This window comes from Lissotriton vulgaris, chromosome 5, assembly GCF_964263255.1.
Source record: "Lissotriton vulgaris chromosome 5, aLisVul1.2, whole genome shotgun sequence".
Lineage (NCBI taxonomy): Eukaryota > Metazoa > Chordata > Amphibia > Caudata > Salamandridae > Lissotriton > Lissotriton vulgaris.
In genome coordinates, this window is record NC_141693.1 from 1,819,520,347 (window position 1) to 1,819,541,879 (window position 21,533).

Genomic DNA, 21,533 nt, shown 5'->3' on the forward strand with positions numbered 1-21,533 from the left:
GAACACGCAAAGCCCATAAGAGATACAGGAGGGACCCCCTGGTTCTCTGGTGAACACATACGACCCTCTAGTTCTCTGGAAGACATGCTAGGCCTGTTAGTGATGCCCCCAACCAACACCTTCCCCCCCAATTTCCAGGAAGACCTGCTAGGCCTGGCAGCGATGGACCCCTTGGCTCTAGTGAATACACGCAGCCCGGAACAGATACACGAGGGACCCCCTGGTTCTCTGGTGAACTCATAAGACGCCCAATTCCCATGGAAGGCATATGCCTGGAAGTGAAGCCCCCCCCATGTTTCTGTGGTAGCGACCTTAGGCTTTGAACTTCCACAAGAGGCACCCCTGGTTCACTGCAGACCAGTTAAAGGACCACCAGCTCTTACAGCTCCAACATCATCACCTACTGCAGACGTTTGCGTAGGGGCAAGGCGTCACCACATCTGCATGGCGTGCCTTCGTCCTGGCACCCTCTGCACCGCAGTACACCCGTAGCTTGCAAAGGATATTGCTGCTGCAGCTCGAGGAGGAACCGGTCTGTTGGCAGGAACAGCGAGTGGGTGAGAATGAGGTCATCCAGGAGCAGCTCTAGGAGAGAAGGAGAGAGAAGGACAGGTGTTAGAGGTATGGGAGGGCAGGTGTTCGAGGTAAAGGGCAGGTGCTGGAGGTGCAGGAGGGCAGGTGATAGAGTTACAGGAGGGCCAGGCGTTAAGAGGTACAGGAGGGCCAGGTGTTAAGAGGTACAGGAGGGCCAGGTGTTAAGAGGTACAGGAGGGCCAGGTGTTAAGAGGTACAGGAGGGACAGGTGTTAGGAGTTACAGGAGGGACAGGTGTTAGGAGGTACAGGAGGGCCAGGTGTTAAGAGGTACAGGAGGGCCAGGTGTTAAGAGGTACAGGAGGGCCAGGCGTTGGAGGTGCAGGAGGGCAGGTGTTCGAGGTGCAGGAGGGCAGGTGTTGGAGGTACAGGAGGGCAGGTGTTGGTGGTGCAGGAGGGCCAGGTGTTGGTGGTGCAGGAGGGCCAGGTGTTCGAGGTACAGGAGGGCCATGTGTTCGAGGTACAGGAGGGCCAGGTGTTCGAGGTACAGGCGGGGCGGGTGTTCGAGGTACCAGAGGGCGGGTGTTCGAGGTACAGGCGGGGCGGGTGTTCGAGGTACCAGAGGGCGGGTGTTCGAGGTACCAGAGGGCGGGTGTTCGAGGTACCAGAGGGCGGGTGTTCGAGGTACCAGAGGGCGGGTGTTCGAGGTACCAAAGGGCGGGTGTTCGAGGTACCAGAGGGCGGGTGTTCGAGGTACCAGAGGGCGGGTGTTCGAGGTACCAGAGGGCGGGTGTTCGAGGTACCAGAGGGCGGGTGTTCGAGGTACCAGAGGGCGGGTGTTCGAGGTACCAGAGGGCAGGTGTTCGAGGTACAGGAGGGCAGGTGTTGGAGGTACAGGAGGGCAGGTGTTGGAGGTACAGGAGGGCAGGTGTTGGAGGTACAGGAGGGCAGGTGTTGGAGGTACAGGAGGGCCGGGTGTTCGAGGTACCAGAGGGCGGGTGTTCGAGGTACCAGAGGGCGGGTGTTCGAGGTACCAGAGGGCGGGTGTTCGAGGTGCAGGGGGGCAGGTGTTCGAGGTGCAGGAGGGCAGGTGTTCGAGGTGCAGGAGGGCAGGTGTTCGAGGTGCAGGAGGGCAGGTGTTGGTGATACAGGAGGGCCAGGTGCTAGAGGGCGGGTGTTGGAGGTACAAGAGGGCGGGTGTTCGAGGTGCAGGGGGGCAGGTGTTGGAGGTACAAGAGGGCGGGTGTTCGAGGTACCAGAGGGCGGGTGTTCGAGGTACCAGAGGGCGGGTGTTCGAGGTACAGAAGGGCGGGTGTTCGAGGTACAGAAGGGCGGGTGTTCGAGGTACTGGAGGGCCAGGTGTTCGAGGTGCAGGAGGGCCAGGTGTTCGAGGTGCAGGAGGGCAGGTGTTCGAGGTGCAGGAGGGCAGGTGTTCGAGGTGCAGGAGGGCCAGGCGTTGGAGGTACAGGAGGGCGGGTTTTCGAGGTGCAGGGGGGCAGGTGTTGGAGGTACAGGAGGGCAGGTGTTGGAGGTACAGGAGGGCAGGTGTTGGAGGTACAGGAGGGCAGGTGTTGCAGGTACAGGAGGGCAGGTGTTGGAGGTACAGGAGGGCAGGTGTTGGCGGTACAGGAGGGCAGGTGTTGGCGGTACAGGAGGGCAGGTGTTGGCGGTACAGGAGGGCAGGTGTTCGAGGTGCAGGAGGACAGGTGTTTGAGGTGCAGGAGGGCAGGTGTTGGTGGTACAGGAGGGCCAGGTGCTAGAGGTACAGGAGGGCGGGTGTTCGAGGTACAAGAGGGCGGGTGTTCGAGGTGCAGGGGGGCAGGTGTTGGAGGTACAAGAGGGCGGGTGTTCGAGGTACAAGAGGGCGGGTGTTCGAGGTTCAGGAGGGCAGGTGTTGGCGGTACAGGAGGGCAGGTGTTGGCGGTACAGGAGGGCAGGTGTTGGCGGTACAGGAGGACAGGTGTTGGTGGTACAGGAGGGCAGGTTTTCATGATACAGGAGGACAGGTGTTGGAGGTGCAGGAGGGCAGGTGGTGGAGGTGCAGGGGGAAGTGGTGGAGGTACAGGAGGGCAGGTGTTGGAGGTACAGGAGGGCAGGTGTTGGCGGTACAGGAGGGCAGGTTTTCATGATACAGGAGGGCGGGTGTTGGAGGTGCAGGAGGGCGGGTGTTCGAGGTACAGGAGGGCGGGTGTTGGAGGTGCAGTAGGGCCAGGTGTTCGAGGTGCAGGAGGGCAGGTGTTGGAGGTACAGGAGGGCAGGTGTTCGAGGAGCAGGGGGGCAGGTGTTGGAGGTACAGGAGGGCGGGTGTTGGAGGTACAGGAGGGCGGGTGTTGGAGGTACAGGAGGGCGGGTGTTCGAGGTACAGGAGGGCGGGTGGGTGTTCGAGGTGCAGGAGGGCAGGTGTTCGAGGTACAAGAGGGCCAGGTGTTCACAAACCATGAGCCCGGGACCAGGGCAGGGCCCCGGCTGGCTCAGGTGACTGGCGGTCTGCCATCCAGGTAAGGAGGGATCAGATCACACCACAAGCCCGGGTGTGCCGGGAACACCAGGGCCTGCACGCACACGCCCGCACACACAATGCGGGGCCCTGATGTTTTCACACAAGGAGGCAAACATGCACAAGTTTACAGGGAAACACAAAAGTAGAAATTAGCTCTAATGTATGTTTGCACATAGCCCCTAGTTTTACTAAACAGGCACTACCAGAACAGCTTCTAATGTGCAGCCAAGGGCGGAGATAATGGAATTCTATAAATCACCAAATAAAACAACAATATTGGCTCTACACGAAGGTCTGTAGCAAGACTGTGCTAGTCCACAGTATTTTTTATGCAGGGTTCATTCTCGCTACCGAGTTATGAGTTAGGCCACTGATTCATCAGCAAGCCCACAGCCAACAGGTTTATTGGAGTCAGAAACTGCGGGCTGAACATGTTCGGAGCCGAGAGCCGGCGATCCCTGCAGGAACAGCACTCCCAGCAACCCCCAGAGGCCCAGAGATCCTAGAAATACCCGCCGTGCAGACGTAGACTTCCTTGGGGGTGATGCAGGCTGGTGGAGTTTAGGCTGGCCACGGGGCTCGGAAGTCACGCACTTATTTGATGTCGATGCCATCTGCTCTCGAACCACCTCCCTGCCCATGATCAGCGTCCAATGGAGCGGGGACAGATTCAGAACACCACAAACCAGGAAATTCCACAAACACAGACGTAGGATTATCATTTTGCAGCGAACAGGAACGTAGGATGTCTTTGCACGTTCCAACAAACAACCATTGTCAAAGCCAATAGGTCTGGCATTAGCAGCTATCATTTTGTCAATTCTTGTTTTATCATGGTTTTTGCAAAACTTTATTGCTGGGAAAGCTGCTGGGCCATCATCCATCTAAACAAAAACATAAACTAAAGGCAAAACAAATGTGTTGGTCTCATAAAAAATTGCCATAGCACTCTATGGCACGGAGAGTAACTAAATTGTGTGTAGATATGTTCTTGTGAAAAGGCAGCAAGTCGTAACATATGGTGAAGTTAGCCCATGGCTTAAGTGGGCTGACTACTTGTCCATTGATGTAGGTCAGAGTAGGTGGAAGAAAATTGTGAATGACAGAACCGCAAACTAATGGATAAGTTGTGGCTGAAAGCTCCTATAGGTAACTATGTTATACACATAATTTTAGTAAAATCAAAAGTCCTGGGCTAACACAGACTTAAAGCCAGTTGGTCTGGCATTTGGTAGCAAGAAGGAAAGAATAGAAGGATAGAAAGAAACAAGAGGAAGATCAGAACAAAAGATGTAGGCAAAAAATAAACAGACGTAACCCTCGCCTTCCAAGTCAGGAACATTTCCCCACCTAAAATTGGAACCCAATCACAAACAAAAAGATTTTCCTTCTTAACCCAGTGCCCAATGCTCATATTTCTACCAATCAGTTTGCAGCTCGGAGCTAGGCAAACAATGTGATGTGTCGCTCTCCCTTTACCCATAGGATGCTTCGAACATTCTGCTCCAGTGCTGAACGTTCGAAAAACGGGTGGGGCAGTGTTGGCCAACGGACGTGCGCAGCACTACCAAGGTAGTGCTCGTGACGACCGTTGGCCGACGGCAGCAGCCAACGGGTTAAACTAATCAATAGCAAGGGACATTTCCACACCTAAATACAGAAGCTTAAACCTTAACCCCTGTTGGCATCCTCATCCTGGTACCTGAAGGTAGGGGCAGATGAAGATATGGGCATCACCAGTTACGGTTTTTTCATGGCCCTAATAGAAGCACTGTGTCTTGCCGCCGTCAGCAGCGCCCAACTTCTCATCATACTCACCTTGTATCCAAATGCATGTATCCCCATGCACCATATCAACCTCTTCTTGCAAATGCAAACATCACAACACTGCACACCACCTAGACTCTTTCAAAGCAGACACCATCGACATCCGACTTATCCACCTCACACTGCAAAGCCAGACGGCAGACTTTTCACGATGTAGGCTTGCCATGGATATTATTACATCCTCCCTACCAATTGAAACATTGGGACAAAAGCCTGAATGTGAGCAACAGAAACAAACGTAACAAGCACTGGAAATGCAATAGGTCTCGCAGCATTAGAGTTAGTGCTTTTAGAATTGTTTATGGGTTTTTTTGTAAATCTTTAGCATTTTTGTTTCCTGTAGCCAATGCTAAAGAATTAAAAAAAAGCCATAAACATTTCTAAAAGCTCTAACTCAAATGCTCCGAGACCTATTGCACTGTGTGAGGGTGAGGGGTTGAGGGTGAGTGAGGGTGAGTGTGAGTTAGGGTGAGGGGTTGAGGGTGGGTGAGGGTGAGGGGTTGAGGGTGAGTGAGGGTGAGTGAGGGTGAGGGGTTGAGGGTGAGTGAGAGTGAGGGTGGGTGAGGGTGAGTGAGGGTGAGTGAGGGTGAGGGGTTGAGGGTGAGTGAGGGTGAGGGGTTGAGGGTGAGTGAGGGTGAGGGCGAGTGAGGTGTTGAGGGTGAGTGAGGGTGAGGGTGAGGGGTTGAGGGTGAGGGTAGGTGAGGGGTTGAGGGTGAGTGAGGGTGAGTGAGGGTGATGCTGAGGGGTTGAGGGTGAGTGAGGGTGAGGGGTTGAGGGTGAGTGAGGGTGAGGGATTGAGGGTGAGTGAGGGTGAGGGGTTGAGGGTGAGTGAGGGTGAGGGATTGAGGATGAGTGAGGGTGAGGGGTTGAGGGTGAGTGAGGGTGAGGGGTTGAGGGTGAGGGGTTGAGGGTGAGTGAGTGAGTGAGTGAGGGTGAGGGGTTGAGGGTGAGTGAGGGTGAGGGGTTGAGGGTGAGTGAGTGAGGGTGAGTGAGGGTGAGGGGTTGAGGGTGAGTGAGGGTGAGGGGTTGAGGGTGAGTGAGTGAGGGTGAGTGAGGGTGAGGGGTTGAGGGTGAGGGTGAGTGAGGGTGAGGATGAGTGAGGGTGAGTGATGGTGAGGGTGAGTGAGGGTGAGTGAGGGTGAGGGGTTGAGGGTGAGTGAGGGTGAGTGAGGGTGAGTGAGGGTGAGGGTGAGTGAGGGTGAGTGAGGGTGAGGATGAGTGAGGGTGAGTGATGGTGAGGGTGAGTGAGGGTGAGGGTGAGTGAGGGTGAGGGTGAGTGAGGGTGAGTGAGGGTGAGGTTGAGGTTGAGGGTGGGTGAGGGGTTGAGGGTGAGTGAGGGTGGAGGGTGAGGGGGTGAGGGTGAGGGTGAGGGGGTGAGGGGTTGAGGGTGAGTGAGGGTGAGGGGTTGAGGGTGAGTGAGGATGAGTGAGAGTGAGGGGTTGAGAGTGAGGGGTTGAGGGTGAGGGGTTGCATTTCATACTGTACACAGGTCTCATGAAATCATAATAGCAAGCAGCAAGCTAGGTTGTAACAGACTAGTATATTGTTAAGTGGTAGGTTATGTTGATGGCTACAGAATCAGACAACAGGGCACATGATATGAACAACTGAACACGAATTGACCAGGGAAATCAGCAATCTCAGTGGAAAAAACTACTCAGGTGTGTCTGGTATAAAGTGTTTTGCACGTTTTAATGTTTTACCTTCTATGCAACATTAAGCAGCTCAGATTCAACATATTTGAGTTTGCGGTACTTTAATCCCATGAAGGGAGCCAGACATCTGTAGAATTCGGTCTTTAAAAATGTAAAGATTTTTCCAAGTTTCAATTGGAACATATTTGGAAATACTTTCATATCAACACTTATTATGGATATCAACGACCCGAAACAAATCAAAGTCGTGCTCCGAAAATAAAGTTCTAAATCGCAAAGAGATATGTGTGAGTACCATTTCAGACTGGAGGCAGCTGGTCAGGTCAACAAGGGGAAATAAAAACTGTCGGAGAACTGGTAGCCGGATCATGCCAGCACTTGATGCCTGCTTGTTGTACACTGCAGTCATTTACATCTCTTTGTCTCTAAAGTGTATTAATTTCTGCACCGCACAATAGGCAATTAAACCATGGCCGACAGTGGATAATTGAGGCCTCGAACAGACATCGCCAGCTTTTTGGTGTCAAAATGACAATTCCAAAACCAGACGTCACGTGGTATTCAGGATGCCCGAGTAATGGGGCGCGTTGAGCACATCAAGTTCTTTTAGAATTTTTGCAAAGCTATTTTCTTCCTAAACTAGATTACATTTGTTTACTGTTCTTTTTTAGAAGTGATCAAATACCTTTTAGCACACTTCAAGTGGATAAACAAGGTAACAATTCAGCGTTTACTTACAGCACCATATTTTGAAAGAAGGCTTTGGCAGAGTGTTTATGCTAGTAAAGGTTTTTACTGAAAGGAGAGAGACAAACGGAAACAAGCCTTTCACCGTAACACGGCGGGCAGGGGAGGGGGCGGGCAGGGGAGGGGGCGGAGAGGGGAGAGGTGCGACACGGCAGGCAGGCAGGGGAGGAGAGTAGGAGGAGGAGGGGGGAGGAGAGTAGGGGAGGCACGGCCTAGCGGCAGGCAGGGGAGGAGAGGAGGAGGGGGGAGGAGAGTAGGGGAGGCACGGCCTAGCGGCCGTGCAATCAAGTAGTGAGGGGGCGGAGCTGGGGGAGGCTGTGTGAGAGAGTAGGCGGCTGGGGGCATGTGCACGCGCATTTAAGCTCAATGCGCATGCGCATTGAGCTTAAATTTCTCGTGCACTGCAAGGAATCGCCACGATTCCTTGCAGTGTGGATAAAGAGCGGATAAGTGCCAATACTCTCGCCTTACTCGATGCGCATGCGCATCGACAGGCGAGACCTAAAAAGTATTAAACAAATAAAAATATCATAAAATAGCAAAAATAATGGCATACCATAAAGTAGACAACATAAAAAGTAGTAAAGGGATAAGTCAGAAACAGGAAATAACAAATATAAGCTTCTATAATGGAATAGCAAGTAATAGCAAGACAAAGAACATAAAAAAAGCAGCACAAATTGACCCTAAAATGGTGCACAAGTAACCCAGGATTTACAACCGTATTGCATTGTCCACCCTAGAAAGGCCTCCCGTCGGGTGATCAAATAATCGAACAAACATGAACAAAAATATCCAATGAATATCATTATCTGTAAATTGGTCTCATGCAAATTTATTGTAGATATTCTAAAAACCTACTAGACTTTAGTACTGGGTGGCTCATCAAGCCTTTATACAGATGAAGGAATCTGCACCCTTAAAAATAAAGTTCAAAGTTTTGAGTATCGTCTATTCTAAGAAGTAGCTATTTTCAAAAGTAACTATTTTGCACCTTAGCTATCTTAAGTGAGCTGTAACTGAATATCTATTATAGGATTATATATACTTATGTAATAAGGATTATATATAATGGAAACAGACAGGGGTTTTGGCAATGCATGGCCCAGACTTAACCCATTCAGTGCCAGGAAAGAACATTTCTATCCTGGGTCTGTCTGATGCAGCATCAGGGGAAGGCATCCATCCTTTCTAGGAAAATCACTTCCCCATAATCCTAGAGAGTGAGAGGCAATGTCTGCTTCACGGAGGGCGTCTGAGAGGATCACCGCATCTGTCACCACCGCTTAATCTATTTTCTTTTTTCTCTCTTTCCAATGATTACAAATGATCAGTGCTGCTGTGAAGTGGCTAAGATGGACTTTCTGTATAATCCACTGATGTGTGTAATGAATTTATTATAAAATGCCTTTGTGATCATGAATAAACCCAGATTTAATTTTCAACCTCTATGTGGGATAATGAGACACATTACACTATAAATGTATCGTAAGTTGATATATTATCATTATATACAGTACTTTCCCTGGGTAGTTGCAATTAAAAAGCATCACCCTACTTTTATCCTCATGAGGTAATCATGTATGTTTATGAGACCGTCTCCGTCTCAAGTACGGTGTCCTCCTCTCTCAGGAGTCACGGGGGTTCCCTACGCCAAGTCATAATTGGGTTCTACACAGTGAGCCTGTAATGTAGCACCCAATCCTCCTGGAAATTTCGCTGGAAAAAGTCTCAAAGAATTTGACCACATTCGATGCTGAGATCTAACGGGGTAACCCTGGGTGGGTTGCCTTACGTGGAGCGTCTGCCCGCCATGAGGCAACATGTTAAACTTTATTACTATAACTCACGCTCAGATGAGAACCTGTGAACGGTTAGAGGATAGCAACCTTTTAAATATGAATTGCATTACATATCACAGTCAAAGCTCTTGCGCCAGAATGGTCTAAATGCACATCTAGGTTTGTTACCATTTCTCAGGATTCATGCTGCCTACACCAGTGTCCAGAAACATGGATGGAAGGAATAGGGCAGGGTATCAGCCAGTATCTGTCTATTACACTGCAACACTCACACATGCAAACCCCTCGAATACTTTAGTTTCTTTCAGTTTTATAAATCGTGCACATGCCCAGGGTTCGCTGGCCTCCAATCACTCCAAAAATGAACCAAATTGAGCATGGTGCAAGGCTTCTCAACCAAACCTACAGGTCACTTGTGTGATACGGCCTGAAAGCGTACTCCCTTCGTCAGGGAGTACGCCTCATTGGTAAGACTGGTCACTTGGACATACACATTGATTGTGCAGTACAACGGTAGTGACCCCTGTAGAGTCCCTAGGCTGCACTCCACAGTGCAGATGGAGACACTCCATTCAACAGCTGCCCCAGGACACATACCACCTCAAGCCGACCACCTAACAGCATCCCACACAAGGACAGGGTATGCAAAAGACAGCTATTGCAACAAGAACATGCCAAGCACCAACACAGACACGTCATTCACTAGCAGAGTGGTGGAAAGGTCCTTACTCCAACATGATCCTGCTGACAAGTTGGAGGCTACATTGAGCCTCTACAAATAAACCTTCTTCATCCAAATGCCAGAGATGATTTGACATGGCGATAGGTCTAGGCATATGTCACCTCTAGAGCAGGATGGCCACAAGGGATAGGTACAAGGACCCACACCCTGCCGGCTCAAAAGAAGGGTGGCCTCCAGGGATAGGTACAAGGATCCACACCCTGCCAGTTTGAGAGCAGGATGGCCTCAAGGTATAGGTACAAGGATCCACACCCTGCCGGCTCAATAGTTGGATGCCTCAGTAATTGGTGCAGGGATCCACAGCTTGTTACCTCTAGAGCAAGATGGCTACAAGGGATTGGTACAAGGATCCACACCCTGTCGGCTCGAGAGCTGGATGGCCTCATGGGATAGGTACAAGGATCCACACCCTGCCAGCTCGAGAGCAGGGTGGCCTCAAGGTATAGGTAAAAGGAACCACAACCTGTTGGCTCGAGAGCTGGATGGCCTCAAGGGATAGGTACAAGGATCCACACCCTGCCGGCTCTATAGTGGGATGACCTCAAGAAATTGGTACAAGGATCCACATCCTGTCGGCTCGAGAGCAGGGTGGCCTCAAGGGATAGGTACAAGGATCCACACCCTGTTGACTCAAGAGCAGGGTGGCCTCAAGGGATAGGTACAAGGATCCACACCCTGTCGGCTCGAGAGCAGGGTGGCCTCAAGGGATAGGTTCAAGGATCCACACCCTGTTGGCTCGAGAGCAGGGTGGCCTTAAGGGATAGGTACAAGGATCCACACCCTGTTGGCTCGAGAGCAGGGTGGCCTCAAGGGATAGGTACAAGGATCCACACCCTGCCGGCTCTATAGTGGGATGACCTCAAGGGATTGGTACAAGGATCCACACCCTGTCGGCTCGAGAGCAGGGTGGCCTCAAGGGCAAGGTACAAGGATCCACACCCGGCAGGCTCGAGAGCAGGGTGGCCTCAAGGGATTGGTACAAGGATCCACACCCTGACGGCTCTTTAGGGGGATGGTCTCAGGAGTTGGTGCAGGGATCCAAAGTGTGTTCCCTCTAGAGCAGGTGGCCTCAGGGGTTGTTGCAGTGATTCACAGACTGTCCGTTTAACAGCAGGAGGGAACCATAGGGTTAGTGCAGGGACACAGCCTGTCACCTCTGGAGCAGGAAGGCTTCATGGGATCAGTGCAAGGATCCACAGCCCGTATCCTCCAGAGCTTGATAGAATCAAAGGACCATTGACAGAATCCACAACTGCTCATTCCTATAGCGGATTTGCGCCAGTATTCAGAGTCTTAAGGGGGTGGTGATGGACGGAGCATCTGAACCAATCAAACACTCACACCCAGTAAACAGATCTGGGTTTAATCCATCACCGTTCTTTAGCCCACTCTGCCACCCCATTTCAGACATGGCCATATGAAAATCAGTCTGACCCTGTGCCTCAAGGGAACAGTCCAGCCCGAACTGCCAAGCCATGCCTTCCCTGGACCAGATTCAAGCTTCCTAAAACCGGTTTGTGGCATTACAGCCGTCTTCAGCCAGACTTGCTTGAATCCAGTTGCAAAGTGAGCAAGGGACTCGCGTCTGAGCATACCCTGCCAACTTATGGCGAACAAAGCGGTACAAAAGGGGGTGGTGATGGACGGAGCATCTGAACCAATCAAACAGTCACACCCAGTCAACAGATCTGGGTTTAAGCCATCACCGTTCTTTAGCCCACTCTGCCACCCCAGTTCAGACATGGCCATATGCAAATCAGTCTGACCCTGTGCCTCATGGGAACAGTCCAGCCCGAACTGCAAGCCATGCCTTCCCTGGATGCTGGAATGGTATGGTGAGCAAAAAAACGATGGATTTAGGCCCATATCTCTGTACTGGGGTGAATGTATGACATTGTTCTGCATTCTGTCCATCAACTGTTGTTTTTGCATTTGTCACCCCGAGTGGGACGGGTATGCTCAGACGTGAGTCCCGTGCTTTCCATGCCACTGGAATCAAGCTATCCAGGCTGATGAGGGCTGAAAGCCCGAAACCGGCCCTTGGATGCTTATTTCCAGTCCAGGGAGGGCCTGGCTTGGCAGTTCGGGCTGGACTGTTCCCATGGGGCACAGGGTCAAGACTGATTTGCATATGGCTGGGTTCAAACTGGAATGGCATGGTGAGCAAAAAAACAATGGATTTAGGCCCAGATCTCTGTACCGGGGTGAATGTATGACATTGTTCTGCATTCTGTCCATCAACTGTTGTTTTTGCAGTATTCAGAGTCTGCCACCTTTAAGGCTGGTTAAGCTCAGGGGTTTTGTGAAGGTCACAACTATGAGTGGAAAGGTCACGTGGACTGCTTGTGTTCTGTGCATCATCGTGGGAGGATGGAGTCGTTCAAATCTAGTCCTGAGTATTGAGGCCCGCTTCCATTCCATCTGTGGACACAATGTAGGTACCGCGGGCATGTAAAGGACTTGCTTCCCCATGCTTCTGGTGTCTAGAGAACCTGGCCTGCTCAGGTGCCCGGGGGGAGAGGATCTCGTCAATAACCCCGGTTCCTATTGCTGTGACACACACACCCTGTATGGGTTGGCGTAGACATGTACACGAGTGGACTCGCATCCTCCGGTAAACACTCCACAATCCTCACAGCGTGTTGTGCTCAGTACCTTCCCAAGCTTATAAAGGGCCAAAAAAACGTACATACACTTATCTCACACACAGCTCCAAGGATGACTCTTACTCAGCAGGCCAGGCGCCAACCTCTGGTGTTTATTTACTCCTAATCTATGTTCTTGACGAGCCAGCAGATAATCAGTTGGCTCAATGTACACAAACACAGCAGTTATCCGGAATAGCTGGGTCAACACACAAATCAATCGTTCAGGGGATGATCACAGTACACAAATATACTGACTCTAGCGACTGCAGCGCACTCATTCTTTCACGGTGAGGAGGTATATTAACGGATGTTCCGGTCTTCCGCTCTAATCCGGGGGTCCCTCCACCATCTACGGTAGCAGTCCTAAGGTGTGCAACAGTCGCTGTGGGGTAGCAGAGGTAGGTGGAACAGAATCAATGAGTCACTGTTATGACCAACCCCAAACAATTACATTCAACCCTTATCCTGGGAAACCTGCACCTGCCTCGGTGAAGGGCAAGGCTCGGTCCACCTCAAACCTGGAATGCAAAGATCCTTCCTACCCTACATCACCCACGGGGGGGGGGGGGGGGTGGTAGTGACCTGCAGCGCTCATGGACTGCTTAAGGAGGAGGAATCTGGTATGGGTTCCCCAGACTTCACATTCTTTTCTGTGCCTCTTGAAGATAGCGCATGACCAGGATTGCCCCGGGCATATACACCACGGGCTCTGATCGGGCCGGGTTCAACTCGTTCCCAATCCTCAGGTAACCAAAGACCTGGCTCACCCTCCAGTGTGGGCTCTTTTGTGGTCCAGGGTCCTCTGGATGGGACATCTTTCCCATCCTCTTCACGCAAGGTGGTGGGGCCAGAGCCCCACAGCCGTGCACCTGTGAGCTGCTGCGGTCTACTGACCTGGAGCGCTTTCTCTAGCATCTCCCAGAGCAGCGGTTCTTAAACCCGGGCCGTCATGGTTGAATACAATTAAATAATATTAGCAGATTCATAAAGTATACATGCATAAAGAATCAAACTAAAATCAAAAATGTTTAAACGCTCTGTAAATATTGAGAAATTTGAAACAGGTGGATAAAAACGTAGTTATGCCCTCTACTTGATTCGCAGAAGCAACACAAATACAGCAAACAGAAACGAATACAGACTGGGTGGTCTCAGGTAAAGCACAAAAAAGAGTTGGTGTTAAAGAAACTGTTATAATAGACTCTTATATTACTTTGTCTTTTAGAAAATAAAACTACATTTGAAAAGCTCCAACATTCCCATTAGAATGTCGATTTTTTTAAATTTTTGTTCATAAATTGAATATTTGATTATTTGTGTATTTGTTTCTGTTTTTTGTATGTTGTTTTGAGGCTCAAATTGCTCGGCTTCCAGTAGGGATTCAGTGGGGGGTCCACAGTATCAAAGGGATGAGAACCGCTGTCCCAGAGCATTAATGCCCACTCCTCACTCTGTAAGGACATTTATTCCAGACTCTGCCAATGCCAAGAGAAACCAGTGCTCCTTCTGCCAGGGATACAATGTTAAGGCTTCCTCCCGAGATCGCTAACATTGGCGACCCAGACGACTGCCGATAGCGCCATGAGGCCCTCCCAGTAGCAGGGTGGCACTATACAAATCCAATAACGACAGTACACCAAAGAAGCAGCGTCGCCTTCTGATGTTCAGTCACAGGATCAGCCTGTCTCCCTTCCTCTGATCACGCACAGCGTGTCCCACCCGCACCTTTGGCAGCCTTGCTGCTCCGACGCCTTTAAATGAATTTAGTTCGGAATAATAGGTATCAAATATAGACAGAAGACTGCACACCTTGGCGTCTGTGTCAGGCAGGCGTTAAGAAGAGATAGGGGAAAATGGAGTGAGCCAGAGAGGTAAAGGAGGGAATAGGGCCAGAGTCAGGGGGCATGTGACAGGAGGAAGATAGACAGGAGGGAGAGAAATGTGAAGCGAGACAGAGAGGGTGTGATAGAGAAAGAGAGGGAAACCGGTGGAGGCTGAGGGGAAGGGAAACAAGGGGAGGCTGGCAAAGCAGAGAAACACGAGGGAGGGAGATGTGAAGGGAACCAGACACGGAGAGAGAACAGAAGGGAGGGAAGCAGAGAGACTTAATGAGAGGGGGAAGTCAAGAGCAGAGAAAAGGAGAGCGGGGGCGTCGGGGAATCGATAAGAGTACAAAAAGGAGACAAGAAAGAAAGGGAACAACCATTTGCAATGCAATAGGTCTCGCATTTACCCGAGTTTGAGCTATTGACATTGCAAAAAGCAATGCCTTTTATTTTTGTTTTCAAAACATAAATTAAAGGCATTGTCATTTACAATGCCAATAGCTTAAACTCGCATAAATGCGAGACCTATTGCATTGCAAATGTTTGATGCTTTGATGTCGTGTTTTACATAAGCGTTCTTAGGAGTGGGTAGCGGGTGGCTATTGAAAAGCCTGAGACTAAAACAAGTGCATCAATTTGTAGGTATTCATATAACTACCGGATGCGTTTCCACTACACATGCACTAACATTTACTTCCCAAGTAGAACAGAGTCTAAATGCAAAAGGGGAGGGACTGGTTGGTCCAAAGAATGTTGTAATTTATGGGGGTAGAGCTTTCATCCTACTGGATATTTCTGTGCTGTGAGCAATCCGCAGGTAGTACGGAGGGATGCATGTTCGTACATCGCACACCATTCCAACGCGTGCTTTTACCACGCGCGTAATACATCGCAAACACTGTTACACCGGCAATTTCCACAATGCCGGGCCCCGGGGGAAGCAGAGTCGCAGACTAGTCTTCCCCCGGGGTCATTCGCGCAGGGATAGGCCAGGTAGGGGAAGGGGAGGAGTTGGGGGGGGGGGGTATTTAGGCGCAGGGGAGGAAGGAAACTTCCTCTTCCTGCGCCTGGCACCATCGGGAGGGAGCTAAAAGGAAGGTTAGTTAGGGCTGTGTTTTTTCACTAGTTTAGTGCAGTTTGCAGGTTTCTGGGTCAGGCCGATCGGCGTCGGGGGCTGTTTCACGACAGCCGGTTCAGCTTTATTCCGCCAGTAGCGTGGCATTTGGCAAGATGTCGGGGGTGTCGCCTGATGAGGTCCGGGAGGCCTTGTTACTGTTAGCGAGGGCCGGGCGGGAGGACCTGCTTCAGCCGGGGGTCTTAGGTCAGGCGTGGGTGGGGGCCACCAGGGGCTCACGCGCTGCCTCGTCAAGGCCGCAGTGGTGGCCTGCCAGGAAGACGAGCCCGACGCTGCGGGCCATGTTAGCGATCGGAGGGGTGGCGGAGCGCCCAGGGACCCGGCGAGGGGCGGGAAACGCAGGAGCCTGCCCCCGCGAGCCTTCCCTCCGATCGAGTTTTTGCCTGGGGCCTCGGGGGCGGCCGTGCAGGCCGCGCCCCCAGCGCTTCCGCCCCAAGGGCCTTTGCAGGTGCCGTCCGGCGCTATGCAGGGGGAGGGGCAGGCAGATACCATTTCTGGGCCTGCTCTGGAACTGGAGGGAGCACCGGGTGGGGATGGGGCCCCAGGGCTTGCCGGGCAGCCGGCTCTCTCTGCTCCTGGGGATGGTTTGACTGGGGACACCTCGAGGGAAGCAGGGGGGCTGGAGGAGGAGGCCCCCATTGACCTGTCTACCAGCTCTAGGGCTGGCACCCCTGTCCCAGTAAGGCAGGCGGCGGCGGGGGACCTGGGGGGCCGGGGTGGGCCCCCCGCCCTGGTTCCCATGGGGGGGCCTGGCTGGGTTCCTAGTTTTCCGCAGGTGGGTTTCTTCTGCCCGGGGGCTGAATTTTTTGGCTACTGCCCGCCTCTCCCCCCCCCCCCCCCCAGATCTGGGGCACCACTTCCTGGGAAGACAGGGTCCGGGGTGAGAGGATCATGGAGCAGATTCAGGAGGTCAGGTGGGCCGAGGAGACCAGAGCCAGGGTGGGTGCGGTGTGGGGCCATGAGGTTGAGGGCCCTCCCACCCCGACCTCTGTGGAGGGAAGCGGAGAGGGAGGAAGAGTTAAGGAGGGTCAGGGCTAAGAAGGCAGTGCAGGACTGCCCCCCAGGGGGAGTATGGCAGGAGTAGGGACGGCCAGGATGGCTTTGAGGCCCGATGGTGCTGGGCCCACTCAGGTTGGAGCGACCTGAGGGGATCTAAGCCGGCGGCTGTCGGCAGAGCTCGGGGGTGCCTGGCGGGGCGCAAGACGGCTCCGAGACGCAGGACGGAAGCAGTAGGGCAGTCCGCGGCGGCTGTCCCTCCACCGAGGGCTCGGGCTCCTGCAGCACGTGGCGAGACTGGTGTGCGTGGGCTGGGGGGAGTGCAGAAAGGTGTGAAGCGAGCGGTGAAAGAGGTGGACAATTTGGGTGTGGATCTGGAACCGGTGCTTGAGTTGGATTACGGTGCCGAGAGTGATGAGCTGGAGGACGGGGAGGTGCGGGATGACTTTGAAGGCTTAGGCGGCGCTGCGAACAACGGCGACCTTGTGGATTGCAGGACAAGGCGGCAACGAAGACCAAGGCCGGGAAGGCGGCGGTCCAGGTGACGGAGTCCGGAGGACGGCCCCGGGAGCGGACCTCGGCACTCACAGGTGAGGGAGCCTGGTGGGCAGCTTGGGAGGACGTTCCCCGGGGAGGGGAGGGTAGGGGCGGAAGAGGACTTGCAGGTCGGTGGGTGTGGGGGATGGTTCGGTGCGGGAGGCGGAGAAGCCATCGGGCGGTCCACCCGAGGATGGTAAGAAGGTGGATGGTAAGTCGGTGACTTTGGGGGTGCAGACAGATAAAGGGGATGGTAAGGAGGAGAAGGGAGTGAAGGTACCTAAGAAGCTACCATATATGGGGCTGGCGATGCCTTTGGGGTCACATCTCTCGGAGAAGCTCAAGGATCGGATCTGGAAACATGAGTTTGTGGATGTCTTTAAGTTGCTTCATAGGGAGGTACAGGCTACGGAGGGGTCTAAGGAGGAGTGGGAGCTGACGAGGCGCCCTAGGGTACCGGTGACAATGGAGAATTGGACGTCGGTGTTCTTGATCTATGCCAGTGTTTATTGCCAGAAGTATTTGGACAGGGCGATTGCGCTTTTTAAATACATGGACATCATTCGCAAGGCCCAGATGCAGTTCGGGGGTTTTGCTTGGCTAAGCTATGATGAGGAGTTTCGAGCTAGGGTTAGCGCGAATCCCGAGAAGAGTTGGGGGGAGGTGGATCAGGAACTTTGGGTTCAGTGGATGGCGTCTTCGCACTCCACTGATCCACACACACGGCCAGTGGCCTACCGGTGGTGTATCGGTCTTTTCCGCCGCGTCCCGCCCAAGGCGGGGCGGGGGGTGGAACAGTGCCCAGCACCATTGTCTCCGGGCAGCAGTCCAAGCCGGGGGGTTATTCCACGGGGGCCTGTTGGAGCTACAATAGGGGGTATTGTTCCCGGTATCCCTGTAAATTCAAACACGAGTGCCCGAAGTGCGGCGGGAAGCATGCCCTTACGCAGTGCCTCACGCTCACCACACCCTCAGAGCAATGGAGGAACGCCAGAGGGCGGGGCCACCCTGGACCGAAGGGCGCCTACACCAGTTAGGGTGGAGGCGAAGGCCCCGTGGCTCTCGTGCTACCCGGATCAGGAGGCTGCGGTGCGGCTCTTCTGGGGTTTCACTGAGGGCTTTAGGGTGGGCTACCAGGGTCCCAGGGAGCGACGTTGGGCCGAGAATTTGAGATCTGCCAAAGAATTGCCGTGTGTAGTGTCTGCTAAGTTGAAGAAAGAGGTAGAGGAAGGAAGGGTGGCTGGCCCGTTTACTGACTGGCCGTTGCAGGACCTGATCATATCCCCATTGGGGGTGGTGCCGAAGAAGGAGGAAGGGGAGTTCAGGATGATTCACCATCTGTCATGGCCGGAGGGCCAGTCAGTCAACGACTTTATTGCAGTGGAAGATTCGAGAGTGCTCTACGCGTTGGTGGACGATGCGATCCGCCTGGTGAGGGTGTGTGGGACGGGAGCAGAATTGGCGAAGTGTGACATCAAGTCTGCTTTCCGTTTACTGCCTATTCACCCGGCGGATTTTTCACTCTTGGGCATGCAGTTTGGGGGGGCCATCTACGTGGACAAGGTTTTGCCCATGGGATGCGCCATCTCCTGCGCTCTGTTCGAGCTGTTCAGCACTCTTCTGCAGTGGGTCATGGTGCGTGTTAGTGGGTGTCGCGAAGTCACTCACTACTTGGATGATTTCCTCTTCCTGGGGAGGTCGGATACCGGGGATTGCGGCAGGGCCCTGTCGCGATTCCAGGAGATGGCCTTTCAGTTTGGGGTGCCTCTGGCGCCCGAGAAGACGGCGGGTCCCAGCTGTTGCCTCACCTTCCTGGGGATCGAACTGGACTCGGTGCAGTGGCTGGCGCTCCTTCCTGCAGCCAAAGTGGCGGAGATCCTGGCATGTCTGGAGTGGGCTGTGGGGGAGCGGCGGATTGCTTTGCGGGCAGTGCAGAAACTTCTGGGTTTCCTTAACTTTGCGTGTAGGGTAGTGCGGGCAGGGCGGACGTTCTGCAGGCGGCTCGGCATGGCCATGTTGGGGGCAGTGCTTCCACATCACAGGGTCAGGATTTCCATGGGAGTGAGGATGGACTTGAGGACGTGGATTACTTTCTTGCAGGACTTCAACGCTGTGTCTTTGGAATTTGACGAGGAGAGGGCGGTCTGGCAATGCCAAATTTACTCTGACGCGGCTGGGTCAGCAGGGTTTGGTGTCTTCTGGGATGGCAGGTGGTGTGCGGAGAGCTGGCCGGCCTCCTGGATCGAACAGGGCAGGAGCATTGCCTTTCTGGAGTTCTTCCCTTTGCTGGTGGCGTTGGTGGTGTGGGGGGAGGAATTTCGAAACAGATCTGTGCTTTTCCACGTAGACAATATGACGGTGGTGGAGCTGGTGAATCATCAGAGGGCGAGGGACCTGAGAGTGTTGCGGCTGTTGCGGAGGTTCATGTTGGCGTGTCTGTGGTTGAATGTGGTGTTTCGGGCTAAGCATGTCCCTGGGGCGTATAATGACATTGCGGATGCTTTGTCTCGTTCGCAGTGGCAGCGGTTTCGACACCTGGCACCGGGAGCGGATACATGCAAGACCGAGCTGCCGGCCGGCATCTGGGCCTTGGGGGAGTGAGGATGATTAGACTGGTGGAGGGCTCGCTGGCTGTGACCACGAGGAGGACTTATCGTTTGGCATGGTCTGAATTTAGTGCTTTCATGGGCTGGACGGTGACTGGCGTTGTGGGTGTGGAGTCGGATGTGGAACAAGGGCTGAGAGGTTATGTGTTGGATTGCATGGATCGGGGTTTGACTGCGGCTACGATCTCTGGTAAATTGGCGGGGATATCTTTCTACTGTGTTTTGTTCCTGGGCTTTGACCCAACTAAGGATGTGATACTGAGCAGAATGTTGCGGGGCTGGGGCAGGGAACGAGGGAGTGGGGGGGGGGTAGGCTGAGGGAGGCAGTGACGTTTGAGTTGTTGGTCCGGCTGGTTGGGGTGTTGCCGGAATGTTGTTATGACCTGGTTGAGGTGGGTCTTTTTCGCTTGTGTATGGTGTGGATGTTTTTCAGGGCATTTCGGGTGTCTGAGCTTTTGGGTACGAGGAGAGGGGCTGGCAGGTTGTTTGAGGAGGTGCGAGTGGATGGGGGGCACTTGGGTATTTGGCTGCGGTGCTCCAAGACTGATCAGTTGGGCAGGGGCAAGTGGGTGTGGTTGAATGAGACAGGCGGGGCGGTTTGCCCAGTGTTGGAATGGCGAACTTTCCTGGGTGCGTGGTGGGGAGATTTTTTGTCATGCATCTGGCGCAAGAGTGACGGCGGGCCAGTTGTTGGCTGTTTTGCGCAAGGCTTTGAGGCGGTTGGGCATGGATGAGGCTGGATTTGGGACCCACTCTTTCCGGATTGGGGCTGCAACAGCGGCGGCCAGGTTGGGTTGGTCCTGGGATAGGATTAGGAAACTTGGGTGATGGAAGTCGCGCTGTTGTGAGAGGTATGTGAGGAAGTAGGTTGGTCCCAGGCAGGATGTTGGTGCTTCAGGCTGTTTTTTCTTGTTCTAACATCTTTTTCTTCGTAGGTTGCGTGGGTGGACCGGGCGGAAAGACGGTGACTTGGATTGTTGGGCACTCCTTCGTGCATTGGGCTTCCAAATATGCGGAGCAGCAGGTTTACGGCCGTAACCTGGGACTGAAAGGACACTTGCACGAGGTACAAAGGTGGGGCAAAAGTGGCATGCGATGGGGGGCACTACTGCCCTGGCTCGCGAAGATGATCCCACAGAGGGGATGTCCTGATTTGTTGATCATTCATCTGGGGGAGAATGACCTGGTGCAACTGTCTGGATTGGCACTTTTACAACTCATGCAACGGAACCTGGAGATTTTGAAAGCGAGGCTTGCAGGGACCTGCACTGCCTGGACTGAGTTGGTCCCCAGGAAAGTGTGGAGAGGGGCTATGAAGCATGGGGCCATCGAGAAAGCACGAAGGAAGCTCAATAGGGCAATGAGACTCTACTGTGGTGACAAAGACATTAAGGTTATTGCACATGGCGGGATACGACTGGAGGAGCCTTTAGTTTTCAGGGACGACAGGGTGCACTTGTCCCAGCTGGGAAATGCGTATTACATGATGGAGATGAGAGATGTGGTGAGCAAGTTGTGGAATGAGGCTATCTGGTGTCGCAGGGAGTGAATGCGGGAATGTGTGTGCGGACTGGCGGACCTGGAAGGGGGTGGGGCAGTGAACCGCCCTACAGGGGGTTTCACTGGTTGGCAGGATTTGAAGGGACAGGGGGGTCAAGAGCGGGCACACCCCTCCCTCGGGGGGGGGGGAGTTCGTAGGGCGGATAGAAGCGTGAATGGCAGGACGCAAGGAGTGGGCTGGATGACAAGTGATTGAGGGGCAAGAATAAGGCATGGTTGGAGCCTCTAGGGCTTGGTGATGGAGCGGAACGAGTGAAACGAATGAGAGGGGAGTGCGAGTGGGGGGTTTGTTGTTATTACTATGTTGATGTTACTGTTATGTACAGATTACGCAGTTCTGGTCTAATAAAATGGCCTTTTACGCTGACACTGCGTGGTCTGTTTATTGCGCGATGCCGGGCCCCGGGGGAAGCAGAGTCG

At 53.3% G+C, this 21,533-nt stretch overlaps 1 protein-coding gene across 1 annotated transcript in view; it reads right to left on the bottom strand.

The window, feature by feature from the left end:
- Positions 1 to 21,533, bottom strand: part of RAPGEFL1 (Rap guanine nucleotide exchange factor like 1) — a 267,731-nt gene that overhangs the window by 138,078 nt on the left and 108,120 nt on the right. The window contains exon 2 of the mRNA XM_086924240.1: positions 507 to 585. Within this exon, the coding sequence (XP_086780366.1) occupies positions 507 to 585 (79 nt within the window). The remainder of the gene's footprint in view (positions 1 to 506; positions 586 to 21,533) is intronic.